At 49.5% G+C, this 20,571-nt stretch overlaps 7 protein-coding genes across 7 annotated transcripts; 2 read left to right on the top strand and 5 right to left on the bottom strand.

The window, feature by feature from the left end:
* Positions 1 to 315: 315 nt before the first annotated feature.
* CABS01_07360 (uncharacterized protein) lies at positions 316 to 863 on the bottom strand (the record flags this gene model as incomplete). The annotated part of the gene is made up of 2 exons (XM_060540723.1): positions 316 to 526; positions 613 to 863. The coding sequence occupies 2 exons, from the start codon at positions 861 to 863 to the stop codon at positions 316 to 318; spliced, it is 462 nt and encodes a 153-aa protein (XP_060402891.1).
* A 1,736-nt stretch (positions 864 to 2,599) lies between these two features.
* CABS01_07359 (uncharacterized protein) lies at positions 2,600 to 2,904 on the bottom strand (the record flags this gene model as incomplete). The annotated part of the gene is made up of 2 exons (XM_060540722.1): positions 2,600 to 2,734; positions 2,791 to 2,904. 2 exons carry the CDS (start codon positions 2,902 to 2,904, stop codon positions 2,600 to 2,602), a joined length of 249 nt encoding a protein of 82 aa, XP_060402890.1.
* A 1,962-nt stretch (positions 2,905 to 4,866) lies between these two features.
* CABS01_07358 (uncharacterized protein) lies at positions 4,867 to 5,821 on the top strand (the record flags this gene model as incomplete). Its single annotated transcript, XM_060540721.1, has 2 exons — positions 4,867 to 5,544; positions 5,729 to 5,821. The coding sequence occupies 2 exons, from the start codon at positions 4,867 to 4,869 to the stop codon at positions 5,819 to 5,821; spliced, it is 771 nt and encodes a 256-aa protein (XP_060402889.1).
* Positions 5,822 to 6,528: 707 nt separating this feature from the next.
* On the bottom strand, positions 6,529 to 8,658 carry CABS01_07357 (six-hairpin glycosidase; the record flags this gene model as incomplete). The annotated part of the gene is made up of 1 exon (XM_060540720.1): positions 6,529 to 8,658. One exon carries the CDS (start codon positions 8,656 to 8,658, stop codon positions 6,529 to 6,531), a length of 2,130 nt encoding a protein of 709 aa, XP_060402888.1.
* Positions 8,659 to 9,850: 1,192 nt separating this feature from the next.
* Positions 9,851 to 11,143, bottom strand: CABS01_07356 (uncharacterized protein; the record flags this gene model as incomplete). The annotated part of the gene is made up of 1 exon (XM_060540719.1): positions 9,851 to 11,143. The coding sequence occupies one exon, from the start codon at positions 11,141 to 11,143 to the stop codon at positions 9,851 to 9,853; it is 1,293 nt and encodes a 430-aa protein (XP_060402887.1).
* Positions 11,144 to 15,131: 3,988 nt separating this feature from the next.
* On the bottom strand, positions 15,132 to 15,718 carry CABS01_07355 (uncharacterized protein; the record flags this gene model as incomplete). Its single annotated transcript, XM_060540718.1, has 3 exons — positions 15,132 to 15,144; positions 15,403 to 15,458; positions 15,509 to 15,718. The coding sequence occupies 3 exons, from the start codon at positions 15,716 to 15,718 to the stop codon at positions 15,132 to 15,134; spliced, it is 279 nt and encodes a 92-aa protein (XP_060402886.1).
* Positions 15,719 to 18,459: 2,741 nt separating this feature from the next.
* CABS01_07354 (uncharacterized protein) lies at positions 18,460 to 20,278 on the top strand (the record flags this gene model as incomplete). The annotated part of the gene is made up of 5 exons (XM_060540717.1): positions 18,460 to 18,604; positions 18,663 to 19,333; positions 19,383 to 19,732; positions 19,795 to 20,078; positions 20,139 to 20,278. The coding sequence occupies 5 exons, from the start codon at positions 18,460 to 18,462 to the stop codon at positions 20,276 to 20,278; spliced, it is 1,590 nt and encodes a 529-aa protein (XP_060402885.1).
* Positions 20,279 to 20,571: the final 293 nt, after the last annotated feature.

The following is a 20,571-nucleotide window of genomic DNA, read 5'->3' as shown; positions in this document are numbered from 1 at the left end:
CTTATCATTTGGAGGAAGAGTTCTTTACGGGCACCTCGATCAGAAAGTAGTTCACGATTGTACATTAGGAGTACTGTACTGGCTTTGAACATTGAAATCTGTGGCGCAGACTACATGCATCAGAGGTATCAGGAAATCGAGCCAGGCGCGTGTTTCGATAATTCAAGTAACGACAGTTCTGAAGATAAAAGACAGGCGCGACCCTCTCTGACATATCAAACTAAGCACAGTCTTGGGGCATTACATCCAGCCACAGAGCCAACAGCTGAGTGACACAGAGTCTCAATCCATCCAGACGGCGGAATTTTGATCAAACTAGCACCCAGAAACGTAGTTGATGGTAGTTAAACACCCGTCGCCCCAGTGCTTGGAACCACAGACTCTGCAGCCGTTGGCGCGGATATCCTGGTAATCATACCACATCTGGTTGCCGGTACGAGCACAACCGGACTTGCCCTGGATAAAGACTCCACACCCATAACCGCCAAAGATATTGGAACAAGCTCCCGTCTTGGGTCTCCCACTCCTAGTCGCAGAAAATGATCAGTATACAAGCAAAGCCGGTTGAATGGCAGAGTGAAGCTGTGAAGATGAGAAGGGTTGAGGAGTTACCCCGGAGCGCCATAATTGACGTCGTTGTTACGGATGAGCTTGTTGTTCACCGCGTCGTCGCAGGCCGCGACTTTGAGAGAGGAGCAGAGGGAGCTTCCCTTGCAGTCGTACGAGTCGCGCTTGTCTAAGACGCCTCTGGGAACAGGAGACATGTCCATGACGAGGTCATGCTCATGAGAGTGCTCGCCGGGGATCGCCACGGCAGAGCAGCTGGCTACAAGGGCTGACAGGAAGAAGAGACTGAAGCGCATTTTGGGCTTTGAAGGTTGCTTGAATTTTGGTACTAAAATCTCTAGTAAAGAGGGAGAGAATAAACAACCTCTATGCAGAACACAGAGGGCCTTTATAGATTTGTTCCCAATCCTCTATGCTCTAACCTAGGTCCGCGAAACTACGCACCGTTTAGGTCATATGCTAGACTGGCTTCCCCCGCTTCAGAGGCACAGCAACCGCCTAGTTGCCAGACCGGACAGGATATGAGGCGTTGCAACCTTCTCAAGGCATCTATCTGCATAGGTGGAAAAGAAGCACATCGATCCCAATGACGAACTTTTGTTCCAGCAACCCACCGGCTGTCGGCAAATCCTCCAAATCCAGTCCATCAGCACTTGGGTCGCTTTTGGCCCCCGATGACACCTCGGTTAGCACGAGCTGCGATATGAGAGCCATTCAATGCCCAGGTATGGCGACCCTTCTGCAAGAAGCTCGGCACAAAACGACAATACCTTGAGAGCCTGCTTTTGTGACCCTGTCGACATGAGGTAATAAGTAGTGCACTAGACGAGGTGAATAAGCATTATGTAGACTGGATGCGCCCATCAGAGTAAAAAGCATCTAGTTGATCGGGCGATTATGCAAAGAGAAGTGGGTGGTCACCATGCAGGTCGGTTGCAGCCGATTGGATCGGCTCAGGTTGAAAAATGCTTAGCAGAAAACCAAACTCGGGCCGCTCCCGTGGCGGATGAGGGCACGATTACCATTTCATGTCTTGATAGGCTATCTACGTCGAGCTGCTTAGTTCCGGAGCCTCTCCATCAACCTGCGGGCTTGAACAGCTTGCTGCCTGATACACCGCTCAGCTCAAGACCATGGAGGTACAATGCAGAGAATTCGCCACGGCAATCTGTGTAGGACTGTTGCCGCTCAAAGTGAGGCTCCGCGGGCCGAGGCTTCACTCCCTTTGTTAAAGGGGATCAGTACATCAGTTTCTTCCGGTGTCAAAACATTTCTTGTGCAGTAGCGTAAAAGCCCCAAACGGAATACAGCCACCTTCTTCGTGTGTTCTGAGTCCTCTTAAACTAGGAGACTAGCGATTTCGGTATGAGGCTGCACCCTGATTTCCGATGCTCTCTCAAAAGGGGAATTGCAGTATATTCTATTGATTGACAAAGAGTGAGGAAAAAACGTCAGCCAAAACTTTAGAAAATGCAGCCTTTGCATTGAGAGTGACGAACTACCCCTCTTTTGTCATAAAAGGTAGTTGCCGTATAAGCGGTAGACGACAGGTTAATTCAACCTTAGCTCAGGCCCACACATTCCCAGTCTACTGTGCCTTCGTGACTAGTAAGTTCCTTGGAACAGCGTGGTCGAGGCAACCTGCAGACATAATAAGCGGGAAAGGCAGAACCATCAACGAATAAGCGAGAAAGTGCAACTTTGTCAAAAGAGAGGCTAGAGCGATACGAGCTCGCCACAATGTAACCTTCCTGTTGTTTCTTAGTACAATAGTACAATGGCAGATCTAAGGTGAGCTATGGGAATTCCTCACTCATCAAGTGCATTTGAACGTGAGGCAAGTATGTTGTCATCCTTACACAGTCTGCCACCATTATTGCTATGATTGGGGACAGCCAACGCAGAGCGATGTATTAATAACTGATTAGTAGCTACCCAATCTCATTTCGGGAGGCTAGTACGCTTCTTGTTTAAGTACTAGAATAGTATGGAGAGTAGTGCTAATTTATCCGCACGATTCAACGAGCCGAGCTTATGCAGCACAATAAACCCTTCCGACCGTGTTGGTCCCCGTCGGCCTGCAGTCACTGTTGCCTTGTGGATTCTTCGACAGAACGGTGACGTCGCGGACGTTGACATAGATCGGGGTCTCGAAAGATTCGTTACACTGCGAAGGTATTTCAGCATGCTATACTGCGCATAAACCGACCTAAGCAAACTCACGCAATAGGTGTGAAGGCCATTCGCTTCACAGCCTCCGTCACCGGCGGTTCCACCGTTGCAGTTCAGCAAAAATGCATTTGCAGTTGCGGCGAAGAGAAGAGTAAAGAGTCTCATTGTGGGTAAATTACAAAAGACGTAAAATTGGTCGATGGAATCTGGTGGATGAGTAAACGTGAATGAGCAGCGGGATTTGATCAAGCTTCGATACCAGAGCGTGGTCATGATTTGTACTTTTCGGACTAACAGCTGTGCGGATACATTTCACTGCTTCAATACGATAAGCTCGGACTCTCGGCAGTTTGTGAGGATTTTAGGACTCGTCAGAAACTTTACTCAATGAAATATACTCAATGAAGAATACTATGGATGCTACACGAAGGCATATTATATTATATTGATGCAAGTGGCTCCTAAACTCTCTTGGCTACATAGGAAACAGATCAGCTACGACTAAACGATCCTAAAAACTCAACACGCTTGTGCGAAAAGTGCTTCAGGTCAGGACGCTCAAAGCCATATTGGATAAATTTCCAATGAATCGTACGCGGAAGGTCAAGGGGAACTTGAATTACTCAAATAAGAGAAGTGCAAGTGGCATGGCATGGCTAATGAAGAGCTTTACGCCAAGCGGGTTATGTTATCGTGACCTGATATCATGAGCGATTATGACATCGAGCTTGCGCCTTTCATTGCGGAAATTGAGCCAGAAGATCTGCTTCAGGGAAAGCAATCTCCCCGTTCTAGCGTAGGTCGAGAGAAGTCACGACTTTTGAACTGTATCCGTGGTATCCGTAGTTCATTTGCATTACCCATGTGCTTAATTATCCCGGCCAGCTCCGCGGAACACGAATGCGAGCTTTGATCCGCTTTCCCCAGTTATATTTGTGGGCAATCTGAAGATGCCATGAAGTTGAACGCTTATAATTACAACATTGTAAACTCAGTTTGAGGTTGACCATTTAGGCGAATTCAACTCTTTGCGGCACTTTCGATTTTGGTGATATAGAAAACAATATCTGCACGTGGTGGCGAAACACCCCAATTCGTACGGGAATTGAACTCATGTTTTTCTTTCCGCGCCAAGGCCGCTACCCCCAGTTGATCTGACACAGCCACTAAAAACATGTTTCTACGCTCAAAAATTCCTAGAGTACAGACAGACTCAGAAATCGCTGGGATTCAGTTCGTCTTTCTGATGTGTTCAGTGTTGCCCAATGGAAGAACTTTGACAAATTTTCTGGCCTTCTAGAATAGATAAGAGCCTCGGAGGGTTTCCCATTGGGAGGTGGCAGTGAGCAAGATTGTTAGCTGGCGATGTGAACTGGATCATGTGCCCGGAACAGGGCGAGCTGCGTCGAAGGATGCACTTCTTAGTTGATCGGTCAAGCTGGGCAGTCTGCCATTGGTCGGCGATTCCGGACGTCGTCGATCTCCCGACAAAGCTGACAACCATCGTCTCCCGACACCGATCATTGGCTGTCCTGGTCAGGCAACACTGGATCGACTAGATTCTGCCTTGAAGTTCGCCACATTCCTTCTGTTAGGCGTTGGGCTGACTGGCGCTGTCACGATGGAGGTTGCTCAACTCTAGGCCCTAAGGCCTGAATTGAAGTAGAGCGTGCACATTTATCTTTGCTTCAAAACCTCCCTTTCCTTCATCTCAAATCACACCAGAACTCTAGCTAACTTTACAGTGGCGTTACTGGTTCAATATTGATTCACTATGTTCGACGGCACAAAAGGCTGTTCTTCCATTAACTACGCGGACTCGCTCGTGACGGTCTGTAGTACCGACAGCTACCAATCCATCTGCTTAGATGATAACAACGGGAACGTCAAATGCAACATGACGCTTGGCAGCACATTCTCCATAGATGGGGATCTTCCTCATTTCTTCTTATCCTACGGTACCATTGCATGGATCAGTAACGTCATTGGGTGCTACATCTGGTTCTGCGTTATGTCAATGCGCCCAGTAATCCAACCCGAAAGATCAAGCACAAAACGCTCGTCTGCTTGGGAGGCTTCGCATACGCTATATACCTGGTGGCAGTTGCCGCCGTCAAAGTCCCTAAGATGAAGGACCGAAACCTCAAGCTCATTGCCATCGGACACGTTGTTGCTACAGTCATCATCCAAGGGGCCATTCTTTGTATGATGAAGAGCAATGCCATGGACGTTACAGAGAAGACGAAGATCAAGAGGGAAGATCAACCCATCAAAGAGAAACCCGACACGACTGTACCGACCGACGCAATGGACAGTGTTAACCCCCGTCCCTCGACAGAGTCCACGCGGTCGAGCACCTCAACGAGTACAGCGGTATCAACGTCAGAAAAGCCCGGTTTCCTGAAAAGCTTTACCAGCAAGATCCCAGGAGTACAGACTGCTGAAGAAGTTTCCGCAACTGAGACCACTGGTGCAGGAATTCCGAAGAAAGAGGAGACAGTAGCAGAGGGACTTGCGAGTATGTTGATGGGCCTGGCATTCTTGTCTCCCGGCCACTTGATGATGTTGTGGGGCACAATACGCCTTGCGAAATGCATCTTCGTAGACCGAGAGAACCATGACACCAGACAACAGCGCGAAACTAGAGACAGCCTCATTCTTTTTGGTATTGTCTACGGGTTGGTTCTCGTCATTAACATTGCCTGCATCCTCAACTTATTTTCTCAGGGTGCCGCGAAGTCTCAGGACGAAGAGAGCGTCAATAACGAGGAAAGGGAGAAAAGGCGCGCCGCAGAAGCAAAGAAAGTGAGAGAAACAGCGTTGTTCGCTGTAGGAATACTGGCTGGGCTTGTAACCGATTGGTGTCGATATTTTGTGCTTGCTGCGGCGGCGAAGGATACACACGGGCTTATGCATCTTGGGGATGTTTCAAATCTCAGCCTAGCGACTTTGATTCTGTCGAAGTTGTTCGTACTGGCCTGTTAGACAGGCTTCGTCAACAGCCTTGAACTACATTCACTACGGGAACAGGGGTCAGCAAGAGCTAGTAGGATGGGTAAGCAAGGATTACGTCGAAGGCTAGGTGAACTGGTTATTATTGACTCATAGTCTGATGCAGGCCCTAAACAGCGTAATCATCGATAGAATAGAAGAGAATTCTGAGCGACATTGGAGAATGTCTTGACTATGATCATCGGCTGTTACCTTGGATAATGTGTTTCGCCTAATCGAGGCTGGCTGCCCCTTTTCAGAGTCGTGTTCGTATGCCGAGATGCAGGGCGGTGCAGAGCAAAATATCCCACTCTTTTGCGACGATGCCTTCTTGGCTGCATAGCTGCCTGTTCGTTGAAATGATGATGGCGTGACAATCACTGGTCACAGGCATTGAATGACAGGGACAGCCAGTCTTGCCACTTGACTAGGGTGTAAGGCGAACCAACACATCATGAGTCGAAAAAGCCGAAATGGCTCTAGCGTTCTTACCTCTGGTACTTACCGTATAAAAGCAACGAACAACTTCTTCAACATCGAAAAAACCTGATACATTGCTTGACTTTTCCCATCTGACGCTTACCTACCAAGATCCCTCTCCAACCTTCAGCATCGCAAAATTCACAACAGTCAACGCAACTGCAGATATGTCAAACTTAAGCAAGTTCGAGCGAAACCCACAGCATTATTATCCACCCTACGGCTACATGGCGTTTATTGATACGGCAAGGACAACCCCGTCGTCTAAACCCACGATTTCATGTTGCCATTGAACCTCTGTCATTATGTTGCACCGACTCACTCTTCATCAAAGGCATCATCCTCCTCGATCTGCAATAGGTGAGCTAACACCCAGTCCTGGTCATTTGCGTAGGGATCCTTGTAGTTCCCAGCTCGGCCGTTGACGGAGGTCGGGTAAATGTACGCACACGATGCGCGCCCATCCGCCTCAAACAAAGCAAGATTATTTCGAATGATACCGTTGGCCACCTTCAAGGCCGCCGCTACCTCGCCTAGGGTGTCGTTCTTCAAGCCCTTACCGTAGTGATGCAGTGCGATGCCGTTCAGCGTACTCCAGTAGTGGGGAAATGTATCTCCCCACATACGATCCTTTCCGAACCAGTAGCCGTCCCAGTGGCGGATCGCGACGTCGTGGAGGCGATAGTCAGGCTGTTTGCCCGCAAAGAGCAGAAGGGTATCACGATGTAGCTTGCCAGCTTCCAGCCACTTGTCATTGCCTGTATAGCGCCAGAGTTCAAGGAGCATCACAGCGGCGGGGGCGACAATGGACTGTTCAAAGTTGACCTCGAACGACGGATAATCCAGTCCTCGTTTCGCGATATTCTCTCCATGGGTGAGAAACAATTCCTTAGCTCTCTCTAGCCATTCTTCGTTTCCGTGCTTTTCGAGTGCGCGCAGGCTTTCTAGAATGGGGAGGCCAATAGCGTACAACGCGCCGCCGCCTTCAGCGTAAAAGTTCTCCAGGGTGAGCATAAAGCGCTCAAGTGGTGTCTTCTCCGCTACTGTGCCGGTCAAATTAAGGTCGAGAGCAGCAACTGTGATGTGAAACTGGAGAACCCAGGGCCAGTTATACAAGCGCTTCTTGCTGCCATCCATTCCGATCGGCCTATCGCGGACAAACCCATTTTCCTCCTGCAGCTTAGTCGACACATAAGTATAGTACTTCTCCAGAGACTGTCGCAACTCAACGTTGTCGGGGTTCTTCTTTAGCCAGCGTGCGATGAGGATCCCCATCCCCACACGTTCGCGGCCGGGATTCCGGTCTGTGGATGTATCCCATGTCGCGATGGCGTTGGCTTGGTTATCGAAGACGCGATAGGCTCCCTCTGCTGGAGTTTCGGGCGTGAGGTCTTGCTGATTCTCGATGATGAATGTAACGCGGCTGGAAATCAAGTCGTGGTATTTTGGGACGACGTTGAGGAAGATTGTGGAATTGTAGCCCTTCTCCGTGGTGACTTCAAGATTCATCCGGCCTGGACGCCCGGCGGTGAAGTTGTAGTAGCAGGTATTGCCATCGCATTGCACTGCTTGGCCATTGACTTTCGTGTTGGCATTGATAAAGGCACCGGAGAGAGAGATGGAACCCGTCTCTCTGGTGATAGAGGTGTAGTTGTCTGTCTCGACCCGCACGAACTGTTCGGAGTGCGCGGCGCTCTTTTTGAAGAAATCGTCCCAATCGCTATGCCAGAACCACCTCCACGCGACTGTGCTCGAGGCACCTGGCTCCAGAGTTGGAAGGGAAGGGTGAAGTAGGAACACGCCTCGCGTGTTGGACAGCGTAACTGGGTCGCGGGCCTCGATACTGTAACCCACCAACGCGCCTTGCGTCAAGACAAATCCAAGATTCCGATATTTCCCGCCCATTTGGTTCAGCTTAACCCAGCAAGAAGCACCGCCAGACGCCCATACATGAGCATGCGAGCGCGCCTCGACGCAATCGCTCGTATTTGTGTAATGGTCATTGAAAGGAGTGTAGATGGCTAAAGACGTTGTTCCTCGGCTGTCCAGTTTGAGAGGTGTGGCGCCTTTGTTTGTGAAAGTGTAGGATTCAGTGAAGGATTGATTTGCGTGGTTGATGCTTCGGCTGACGGAAAGTTCCAAGGGCCCGGCGTTGTAGACTGCGTTGATGGTGTTGTCGTGCTTCGTGATTTGGGGGAAATTCCAGAAGTTACGGTGGAGGGAGTCTTGGCCCAGGTCTGCATAGCCTAGACCCCAACGACTGCCGGCTGGAAGCCAGGGCGCGTTAGAGCCGGTACTAACCCAGTTCATGACATTTTCGAAGTGCGGATCAGTGATTTCGTCGATTGCGCCGGTGTTGTCGTTGATGCTTATACGGAAATCTTGGCTTCTCAGGTCGATGGCCGCGGCGATGCCGCCGAGAGGAATGAAGATGGCCGCCTTGATCATCTTTGGTCAAAGATTCCGGCAGTGCAGCCCGGGAAGATTTCTTTATGATTTCTACGTGCCTTGTAGCTTCTGCACTCTTATGTGTTATCCCGAAAAGGCCTTCGCATATCATTTGACCGAGGTGTCCAGTGGTTGCTGTTCATCTGGGGTGGCGACATGTCAGCAGAACTGGAATAGGAAACTCCTACATGCAAATAAGGCGAAGAAGTCGATTGATCATTCGAGATGGTTATGAGAATGGGGGATTGGAGTGAGCGACTGACAAGGACCGGAGCTATCCGAGCTTGTCAGCGGGAGTAACCCAACGTATCGCGATCCCGAGATCTACAATAGCACTACTTGGTGGGGCAAGGAGATAGCTAGTTTCGGAACGTAACGATACGCGGATGAAATGTGCAACCATGATGCAAGTGACCAGACACCATGCTTGCCATGTTTGCGAATCCCCGTTCGGTTTCCGCCCTATCTATTCGCGAAACCCTCTTTTTATTGCCGGGTAATCTACTCCGAGACCCGAAGACAGGCCTTGTCGTGAAGATCTCTGACATTTCGCTGGTTTATGGCACCCTGCCGACAGACGGTGGCCATAGTGTAACAAAGCAACACACGCAGCTTCAGGGTCTGCGGAGGCACTGGATTCTGGCGCTGACTGATTTCGAAGCAGAACACGAGTATAGCAAGGCAAGAGGCAGGTACGTTTCGAACTCTTGTGGCGACTGTCCAAATCTAGGAATACGAGAAGCAGTTTTGCTCAGTTCTAACAACCTATTCCGTCTTGGAGCTTCTAAGTCGTATTCTCCATTGTCCATGTAGATAGATAACCATGATATGCTCAATTGATACCTTAGAAGGACTTACGCCCTCTAACTAGTAGTTGCCAGCCGCGGATCGAGACGGGCTAACGACGGTGTGGCGTCTACCTTACGGAAACACCGGTCATACTGCGCGAACATATCAATGCGCGAAAGAAGAGGGCCTTGAGTACCTAGTTTGAATCGAGTTTATATCTTTGACCTAGTTTCTCGGTCGTGATTGTGATGTGGTTGTGGTCGGACCGACAACTCTCTTATCAACCTCCTGAAGCCCCAAGGTTGCAGTAGAAATTGAAAAGCTACTTACATCAGGCCAGTCTGCCTTAACACTCAGCACCAGTGCATCGATCTGAGCAGGCGCCGGAGAGATTCCTCTATGCTCATACACGTTTGAACATGTGGACCTGGAATCTCATGTTCTCCAGGCTGACCGGATACTCTAGATCCCGTTGCAACCCATACAAGACGCTATCCTCGGAAATGACCTTTTCCCATGCAGGAGTTGACTTGTCTTTTCCACCTTCAGAATCAACATCCACAGCCTCCTTTTTCGGTTTTGGCATAAGGGCGTAGTTCATGAGATAACTCATCGGATACTTCTTTTTCTCTTCCCCTTCCTTGCTATTGCAGACAGCGGTCTCGGAGTATGCACCAAGACTGTCCACCACAAGCAATAAGCTCCCCTTGGGAGCAGCCTCCGTTACCCTGAGTAGAAAAGAGGTAGTTTGTGATATCGAGGCTGCGTAAAGCTCATTCAGGGTGAAGAGAAGCGTAAGCAGCGCGGGACTAAGACCGATAGCCGCGCGAAGGTCTTCCGTGCTATAACTCAGCACGTTGGCGCGCGTGAAAGTATGACGAACAGTCCCGGACGAGAGGAACGACGCATTTGACGCACGAGCCGCAGCGCTGGCATACTTTGAGAGCGTCGGAGGGGTCTCGAGACATTCATGTAGCATCGAGAGCACAACAGACCAGTCCGCGGTGTCGATCAGGTCAATATTGAGGAGTGTTGGTGAGGTTTCACGCTCTGGAACTGGTAGGGCGTGTAGGTCTTTCGAGGTATCCTCATAATTTGGAGATAACTCTGGCCTGCCGGCTGCGGCTGATGGTTGCACATGACGAAGAAGACCCGAGAAAGCCATGATTTCAGCTGCACCACCCCCGAAACATACAACCTTGGCTGCCTTCTGCTCACGATCGCTGTCACAGCCAATAAATCGTTGGACGTAAGCGTCATCAGCCATCTCCTCACAGATCCAAGCCATGAGTTGCGCGTACGCCAGCGCACGGCTGGGGCTCCAACGGATCGCATACGCCTCCAGATATTCGGCCTTTCCAAAGGCTATGTCAAACTCCCTCGAGAGCAGCGCGCGATTGATCTCCTGCAGCGTCGGCTTCAGAGCCTCGAAGTCGTTGCACGCGGGGAAGGTGGTGCGAAAGACGTTGATCATTGGCTGTACCAGTCCCACCGGGAGGATGTGATTCAGCCTCCGCGGCTCTGCTGATTCCGATGCTACAGATGGACGCTGAGGCTTCTTCCTCTTGTGGAGGTAACCAGGCCCAGTCCAGCCCGGGCGGCCGTGAGATAACGGCGGTGGCGCCTTCGACGCACCGCTGTCTGAGGATTTCCCATGTTTCGGCTGCGACTTGGCTTTGCGATCGTATTGACCCATCGTGAGCTGGTAGCCGGGGAGAACTTTGTTGAAAACCAGGAGTGCGTGAGCCTTTGGCTGCGATTTCTTGTAGAGCTCTAGGCCCGCCACAGATGCCTTGCATTGAAAATTTACCCAGAGCTTTCCTACCCCACACGACCTAGTGTGGCTCCCAATTGGCTTACAGACGTCCATGAAAACGACTAAGCAAACCATCTTTCGTCCACATCGACGAACGCGTCTCACGTTTGACATTCTATGTATTTCTTTACACATAACTTCTTAGTTATGACTGCATAAGAAGGGTAGAAGCAGCCCCGGGAAACTCATTGCTTAATTTTTTAAGCAATTGTTTAACTCCCAGAATTAGCTAAGAATTGCGCGAAGACCTCGTACTAATACTATCTATTAATCAATGACTGAGCGGCAACACAGGGATGAAACCTTAGATGGATTTACGCCTTGTACATCCATCACTCGCCATAGTGTTAACTGACGTTCTCGCCTTCGTCGAACCACTATAAAGGTATTATCCAAGGAACTAGAGAGTTTGGGTTCCCTTTCGCGTCCTTAAGAACTCAGACTGCAATCTCCCTACACATTGTTTGATTGGTCCGTTGTAGTCCTGTTGCGACGCCTGTGAGCATGCATTTCTCTCATCACTGTGTCGATTCTATTTCCCTTGTCCAACAAGTAAAGTGTGAATGAATCTCGACCTTTCACATGGCCGTACGTAGCAAGGAAAAAGGGCAGAGGGACGATAACTAGTGTGGTAGTGTGAGCATAACGCAATCGATAAATAGAGAGAGGGCCCTATACATAATGATCAGAGACCACTCAGGGGCTTCGAGGAACTTCTCTACGTCTAGCGCAAACAGAGAGCTGAGGAATGACAAACACTCTATTGATGTAAGTAGATTCAAATCCGGATGCACTGCGATCTGGACCAGTCTGCAATGGAATGCCAAGACCACTCGAAAATCGGGTAAGTTCCCGCAAGGCCCACCGGCACAATCTTTTGGAACTAGGAGGCAAGGATGAGTAACTCGATGAACTGCGGCGTAGAATCCAATTTTATATTGCCCCTGCCGTGCCGCTTTTCATTCGCTCAAGGTGCCATGATGCAAGGGGAGCAGCACTTTAGGCCCTGCGAGGCTTCCAAATTCACACTAATCGGATTCAATTTTTCAATGTTGGCAACATTGCACTTACCTGCGAGACTTTTGTGTCTGCTTTTGAGAGAGAAAGAAGGTGATGAGGGACACCAAAGGCGATGAACGATAGACTGTTGGAATGGCTGTTGGCCTAATTATGGGTTTCTCGTACGATCTCGGACAATCTTCGTGAACGCTAAGGTAGAAGGAAATATATACGCTCATCCGACATACCCGAATAATGTTTATTCCAATACGAAAATCCTCAAAGAGATCCATTGATTCAAAGGAAACAGCTGAACCTGAGAGCTCTGCTGAGGATCAAAGCTGCTAGATAACGTTTTAATCCAAGAACTGTGTGTTCCTGGGACACGATGCTGCGATCGTTCCAACTTAATAATATCACTCTGGTGAATTTGAGGCGCTCCCGATATAGCCGGAGAAATACAACGTGAGAATCTAGCTTGTGTTCTGGTTAAAGTGTTCGACGCTCTTGTATGTGGAGGGCCACATCACGACGAATGTTTCGATCTCGTTCAGTATTCGATGGCTTCAAGAATCCTACGATCTCTTTCAATCACCACATACGACCATACCTATTGGAAAACTCGGGATCCCGTCCGCTCTCCCATAGATAAGCCAATAAGGGCCGGATTAGTAGTTGGGTCGGTGACGACCAGCGAATACCTGGTGTTGTATGTTTTTGAATAGGTCTTTTTTTGATATCTATAGGTGTATATACTCTTGCGGACAGATCTTTTCATCTCCAGATCATTTTGTTGCGATTTTGAGCCACAAGCCAAGTTGGCCTGGTGTCTTGACGTCGATTCAGTAAGTTTCGAATGTCAAATAGTTGAGAACTTGGTCATACCTGAGGGCCTTGCGCCCTGCTTGGCCAAGTCTCGGGCGATATATGAGTTCTTGCTCAGTCACGGCGATCAGCTTACAATGAACGGAATTCTCTCTTCTTCTGTGCGCGAAGCCAATACTTATGTAGGAGGGACGGAAACACTCTCGTTTGCCGATTGGCCGAACTTCCAGGTTGTTGAGCCTTCACATTATCTAGAAATGTATGAATAAGCTTGATTCCAGGGAAATCAAGAAGAGTCAGTGACTTGGCAAATCCTAAGTCCTAAATGAAAGTAATTGATTAACATGAGCTACCTTTCATCGACATCCCAATGTCAATCTGAATCCTCGGACAAATCAATGGGGATGAAACTCCGCGGGGGAAGATTACATGGAGCCTCTGTAATTTGGAAAGAACTCGGCCGGGGAGCCCTCATGAAGAAAGCTTATTGGTATTTTCTCGACATTTTGACAGCTGCGTAGCTAGACCATGTGAAATGATAGATAGATCAATCAAATACAGATCGTTAACGTAGATGATGAAGTTCATGCGCTCAGGACGTAATTATGCAAGGTGATTGAGGTAATTACTTGCCATATTGCAGGAGACACGACTTTTAGGACTGCGTCTATCGTTTCCTTGTAAAGCTGCGGTCAGACACAAGTTTTTAATTATTGCCGAAGTCGTAAGTTCATGTTGAAGAACACTATGGAATTTAGGATTGATGATGGACAGACCGGCTAGCCGTTTGACCCGTCTTCCGGTTTTGCTAACTTTGGTTACTCGGACTAAGTTGATAACTCTCGAAAGCTCTTTGACGATTGAACGAAGCTCTACTCTATGAAAAAAACGCACCGATCACTCTCGGTCTCGGTATTGGCATCACTTGCCAACAATATCATGTATTCTGCAGCCGTGATATCCGTTGTAACAATATCAGCCGGAATATCCGAATTCATGAGGCTAAAGTCGCGATGCTCACCATGAAGAGGCCTTGAGCATCGGACAACGTGGCAATAATCTGACGGGACCGTACACATCGAAAATGGACCGGAAGTATGACCGTCGTTCCGGTAGGCTGAAACCACAAACAAAGAGCTGTGGCGAATCGGAACTGCTGTTGGATCACGACCAAGCACTGGGCGAGTTCAGCCTTCCCTTCTAGACGCTCGGCCTTGCTCAGGGCACCGACCTCCGAAGAGAGGCTAACGGAGGACAGTCAAGTCCACCTGCGGATTATTCTTTGCCGCTTTCCATTGAATAAGTGACGTCAAATTGAAGGTCGGGGTCAGGTCCGTCGCACAAGTCAGTTGGTGTATCACACATCAGATGAGACCAGGCACACACTACAAAATTTACGTTTGTGGTGAGACTCCCGTCCGCGGTGTGGCGGCCCTGTTCTCCTCTCCTTGACCGTTTAGAAAATCTCCCGAAAGCTTTCGATTCTCATCTCATACAGTATTTCATTCATGCCAAGAGATGGTCTCATTTTCGCAACATCACATTAAGCAGGCGAGTCAGTGGCAAAGCGGTCATCTGAAAGACGGTACTAGAGAGCTCCACGGCGTCCAACACCAAATGTAACATCATTATTTGCATAGTAGTGGCACACGTAGTGAATTAGCAAGTCAAAAGAAAGAATCCGATGACTTCCGCTTCTATCATCTCATTGATGTTTAAGCAGCCCGAACCTAGCCTGGTACTGATCGCCGTTGGCATCATGGACGACCTTGGCATAGTCATGTTCTGTTTGGAATCAGGCGTTAGATGTAAGCAAGGTCCTTGGCAGTGAAGAGAAGAGACAAGGTGGCAGAGGAAGCTCTTTGTGTTTTCCAGCTGCGATCGGCCAATACGGCGATGTAGTCTTTCTGGTAGGGGGCAAGAAGTGATGTCCAACGTGGTGAAGATTCATCCTCGGCCTAGAACATGCGCTCCTTCGGCCCGGCATCGATACAAATCGTGAGGCTGACGATAATGTACGGGGGATAGGTGCTCTTTCCCATGATCAAATTCCTAGGCTACAGCTTGTTGAAATATCCTCATTAGGTTGTTTCTCCGTCCTACCCCTCGTCATCAAACGCGCGGGAGACAGTCGCCTCCACAAGACCAGATCCACAAGAGCTGTTGTGGGCAACAAAATCCTGATCCGGTGTTCCCGTAGTTTTGATTATGGAGCAATCACTTGAAGCCCCATTTTTAGCCAAGAGCGGGATGTGGGAAAGTTGTTAGCTTGCTTTGATGAAGCTTTGGATGTCACCAAATGACAGCTCTTTGACCTCCACATTGAAAGCTGCAAAGGTCTTGGCAGTGGGGTTCTGATCCAACATGTTTCCTGGTGGCTTGGCATCAGACGTTGTAGACATCGGGGGATGTATGGTCTACCTTGATCGATCCACCAACGCCATACGCGACAATGTGCCCAGAGATACACTGTTGGAAAGCAATTGAACTTGCTGACAGCTTCGTAAACAACGTCGTAAGCCCATTCCATACTTTCGTACTCACTTGCGTCAATACTGCTGTATTCGTAACGCAAGAGTTCCGACCTCCGAGTGTGGACTGAGAACCCCAGCCTATGTGAGACTCTCTCATACAGACATAGAATCACATAGAGAACCCTAACGAAGGCCACTAACAGGGCCTTGTAGATGCAACCGCCAAGATTCCTTAGTTTGTGTTAGTGTCAAAAATCCAAAGCTTGGCTCGAATGCTGTGTACACACGCGAAGACCCTGCTGAAGGCCATCTCTCAAGGCAGTGTCCGTGCCATTTCTGGAGCAGAACACCCCGAAAGGTAGGAATACACGGGCTTTCTGCGCGGGGTCTTGGACCTTGATCGTTGACATCTGCAATGCTACCTCTAGTATCCCTGACGCCCTCGTGCTCTTGTGCTATTCTAGCCTGGTCTCGTGTGCCGCGGAACCGGGGGGATGCGCCTAGTGTTTCCTAGTGCCCGCAGTATCCTGGGACGTCTGATCACGATGTCAGGTCCCACGACAAAAGGCCACCTCTGGCCTCTGAGTAGCTCAGATTTCAATATTCATCTGACGTGCGGCGTTTTGAACTTCATCGGTATTATTGTCTACAACAACCTGAACCCTTCGAGTGGCTGTCACCCAATTTCTCTGCAGGTTTCGTCGTACGACCTCAGAGCCTCCCGCTCGTAGGAAACATTCTGTAGCGTCTCAGGATATGTAGTTGGAGGCAGTTGATCCTCAATCTCCAACGGTTCACTGCAGTCTAGCCACAACGAGATGAAAAGTTGAGTCCATCAGAAAAACACTCATTGAGTAAAGGGAAAGGGTCAAGGGGATATCATAAAGCGGAAGCGAGATGACGAGGGTGTCTACAACAAGCCCTACGGAGCCTTGGCCTTGGTGGATAATGACAGATACTCCTATCGACAAGCGTACCGGTAATTTCATGACGGTCTCCCTGAGCTCTTCCAATTTGTAGCAACTTGCGATCGAGGAATGAAACCCATTGGCTGACGAGACTCGGGCAGGCGGAGCCTCGAGCTCCCCGAGTCTGGGTAGTCCCCTCTTTGACGCCGAAACGCGGAGGCGTTTCGCGGCGGGCCAAAGCGCCACCTATCCGTCGTCTTGGAAGACAAGCAAGACAAGGTCAAGGCTTCCTTTACCGAAGGCGAGATCCCCAGACAGAAACAAAAGTTGGAGAAATTCCCGAGATGAATGCCTTGGATAATGTCAAGGCCCGCCGCTGGGCGATGGTGAGGCTGTATCTCGTCGGTATGTTGTGTTGTATGCGCGCGGGTATCTTCAACATCCCGCGTGCAACTTCGCATTGGATACTAGCGAGATCTTCCGGTACGACTACGGATCGGCACATCTTATTGCGACCCTTCCAATCATGCACTGCCGTTGTTTTGACGTGCTAGACATGGGAATGCCTATCACACGGGTTCAGTGTCAAGTTACATCGATCTCGAAGGATGAATCTCTTGGTGTGGATATAAGCCTCAACGGCATGCCAAGTAAGTGGTGATAATATTAATTGCTACTAATGGTGGGTGGTGAAAATGGTGTATGGCCAGACTTATTTTCATTGTGTCGGCCGAGAAGGGGGCCTGAGACGAGAGAGTCGGCGTTCTGTGACGCTGCGCATCGGTGTGGTTTCCTGATGAGGCTGACTTCGTCCCATAATTGCATCAAACTTTAGCCACTGGAAGAGAAGGAAATGAGCTTTTCCGTGGGTAGACCGGCTTTAAAATTTATCAAGTCCCTATGCTCAGAGGCGATTCCTACCAGACAGCCAGAGATCCGGGTCTGGAGCCGCGAGCATTGGAGCTATTAAAGACGCATTCAGGTTGCGTAGTAATCGCCGCAGTGGCCCAGAAGTCTGGACGACAGAAGCCAAGTCGTTCTCGCGAATTATGATTTGGCGTGCAGTGTAGACTTTGGAGTAAATACCAGCTTGGCTCATTGCCAGACCTGCACTGGCTACAGCTGGGAAAAGCCTCATCAATAGAGTGTGGGATTGGGTAAGTTTGGCTGGGTTCTGCTGGAGATGCGTTTCTCGGCGTTAACTCAAAAACAACAAAAATTCAGATGGTGCTAATGTACCCCGCGTATCTTCTAGCCGTAGATACTAGTGGCGATACATACGGGCCGGTCCCGTCAAATCGCATCTGCATGCAAATGATCAGTTGAATCATGCGGGCCTCCCGGAAAGGATCAAGGCAAGACCTGTACCCCTTTGTCCAAGAAGCATTGACGAGAGGGGTCGCAAGGCGCGAGGGTCGAGGGAGGGTAGGGAGACAGGCCAGGTCTCCAGTTTACCGAAACGTCGTAGAAGACGTCTGGCACTTGGTTGCCATAATCAGCATATACAGGTCTGATTCGACAGTGGCAAGGGGAGGTCTGGTGTCTTCTGACCGTCATATAGAATGGAATTTGGGATGTTGTTTGCCTCAGGAGCAAGGAGCCGGCCTGAATTGAAACGATGTGTAGTACACTTGGCGGACAGAGCGTCCTGGTGGTGCCGTGATGCCCCGACGGCATCCGACGAGAGTCGTTTAAGCTCGCACCGCCAACTCCAAGGTCCAAAGCTGGGGTCTGAGGGTTTGGGTTGGGTTTTCCTGGTTGTCCGTGAGTCCTAGAGGTGTAAGACCACCACCCACCAGCCTTTCCCACTCGCCTCCTACTCGGAGATAGATCTTCACTTCATAAAAGAGAAAGCCTCCCTGCCCACTTTCGGGAGGTTTTATTGTTTAGTTCGCACGAGGGCGAAAGGCAATTGCCAAGACAAGAGACTAAAGTAATTGAGCAGGTCTTGAATTTCCTTCTTTTGGATACGCACAACAAATTGCCCATCATGCTCGACTTCCTCCGCCGTCACAATTACAAGGTGACACGTCACATCACATCTAATCTGTTGATGGTCACCTTGGTGTTTGGCATGAGTGTATTCACATTCGGATATGAGGGATCAACACTCAACACCATTCAGGCTATGACGCGTGAGTATCTTATTATGGTATGATAACCGGGAAGGACTAGCTGACAACGGGCTCTAAGCGTTTGAACAACGGTTCGGCGACTACATTCCAGCCAAGAAGGCTTTCGGGTTCACATCAAACAAGCTGGCTTATATGAACTCATTTCCTCTCCTCGTATACGCTGTCGGTGTAATATGTGGAGCTCAGATCGGCGAGCGATGGGGCCGGAGGCTGGTATTCATTCTCACCAACATTGTCTGTATGGCCGGAACCATCATCGTCTACACTGCAAAGAATTACAATCAGCTACTCGCTGGCCGAATGATTGTCAACTTCCACGTCGGCATGGAGGCATTCCTCATTCCAATGTTCCAAGCCGAGATCGCACCAGCAGCGGTTAGAGGCTCACTTACAGCTATCTACGGTGTAAACGGAGTTTTCGCAGCATTCATTGCGTCGATTATCACCGATGTTACGAGTAAGATCAAGGACGACAACTGCTGGAAGATTCCCGTGGGCATTGGTTTCATCTTTCCGGCCTTTTCCTTGTTCTTCTGGGTTTTGATTCCCGAATCCCCACGGTGGCTTCTTCGGAAGGGGAACTACGCCAAGGCGGTTGAGAACCTGGACTATCTTTACGGAGCGATGCCGAACTACGACGCCGAGAAGGAAGCCAAGCTTCTCCAAGAAGCCCTCAACACGAGCGAGACCACTGGAAAGTGGAAAGACTTGGTTAAGGGCACGAACTTGGTGAGTAACTTGTTCCACGGTACAATTTATCCGCTAATGCGTAGTCTAGCGTCGTACCGTCAACGGCCTCATCGCTGCTGCACTGGCTCAACTTTCAGGTGCATCATTCTCCAACTTGTACGGCACAATCTTCTTGAAGAGCTTGAAGGTCATCGACCCTTTCATGGCAACCATGGTCAAGCGAGGCCTCTTGCTTGCGACCGCAATCACTTTCATGTTCATCATCGACAAGGCCGGTCGCCGCCCGCTTTTCTTGTACATGGGCTTCATGCAAACAGCAGTTCTCATGGTCATGGGTGGGCTGGGTACGATTGCGCACCCGACAGTTGATATCAACAAAGGCATCGTTGCTTTGACGATGATGTTTCCCATTTTCCACTTCGTGTCTTTCGGAGGCCCGTAAGTTGACCCTCATCAACGTGCATAGCGACCATAAGAAACTTTGTTGACATCCTATACAGTTTGCAACTTACTAAGACCGAAATTCCCCACATCACACTTCGAGACAAGTCGGTCATGCTTTTCTGGCTGACTGCTAACCTTTGCAACTTTATCTCAACTTTCACGTTGCCTTACTTGCTGCAGGAACCAGCGAACCTTGGTTCCCGGGTCGGCCTGATCTACGGGTCGATCTCAGCCTGTGGCCTGGTCTGGGGTTGGTTCTGCATGCCCGAGATGTCTAGGAAATCTCTTGAGGAGATTGATGAGATGTTTGCTGCTGGCGTCCCAGCTTGGAAGTCAAGACGTAAGTTCATCACCACATACAGAACGCGACACCAAGGTCGGAAAACTGACTCGGGAGCAGATTGGCGAGGCGAACAGACTGCTAGGATCACCGAGTTGGAGAACAACGGTGTGGTGCCTCGCGACAGCGATAGTGAGAGGAACAGCATCGCAAAGTCTGACTTACAGCCGGTTGTCCAAGAAAAGCCATCTAAGGTCTGAGACCTAGATCTGCACATTCTGTAAATATTTTTACGACAATCGCATGACACGAGTACATGAAACAGGGTTAGTATATGGTATGCGAGAAGGATAGTAATGATAATATCTGACTGTAATAAACCCCTGGTTTTGTTCTACGATACTCGTGACCTTGTTGAGATCGCGTGGCTTTCGGTGCGTGGGTGCCAGCCAGCGTTACTTCACTAGCTCATCGTGATTCTAACTGGACGGATTCGAGGGTTCCGAAAGTCTACCACCGGTGCCCCACGAAGGTTCAACTAGGCATCGTACGC

This window comes from Colletotrichum abscissum (assembly GCF_030869225.1).
Source record: "Colletotrichum abscissum strain IMI 504890 chromosome Unknown Scaffold_16.1, whole genome shotgun sequence".
NCBI lineage: Eukaryota > Fungi > Ascomycota > Sordariomycetes > Glomerellales > Glomerellaceae > Colletotrichum > Colletotrichum abscissum.
Note: the sequence above shows the minus strand (reverse complement) of the source record. Positions and strands in the feature narration are given on the sequence as shown.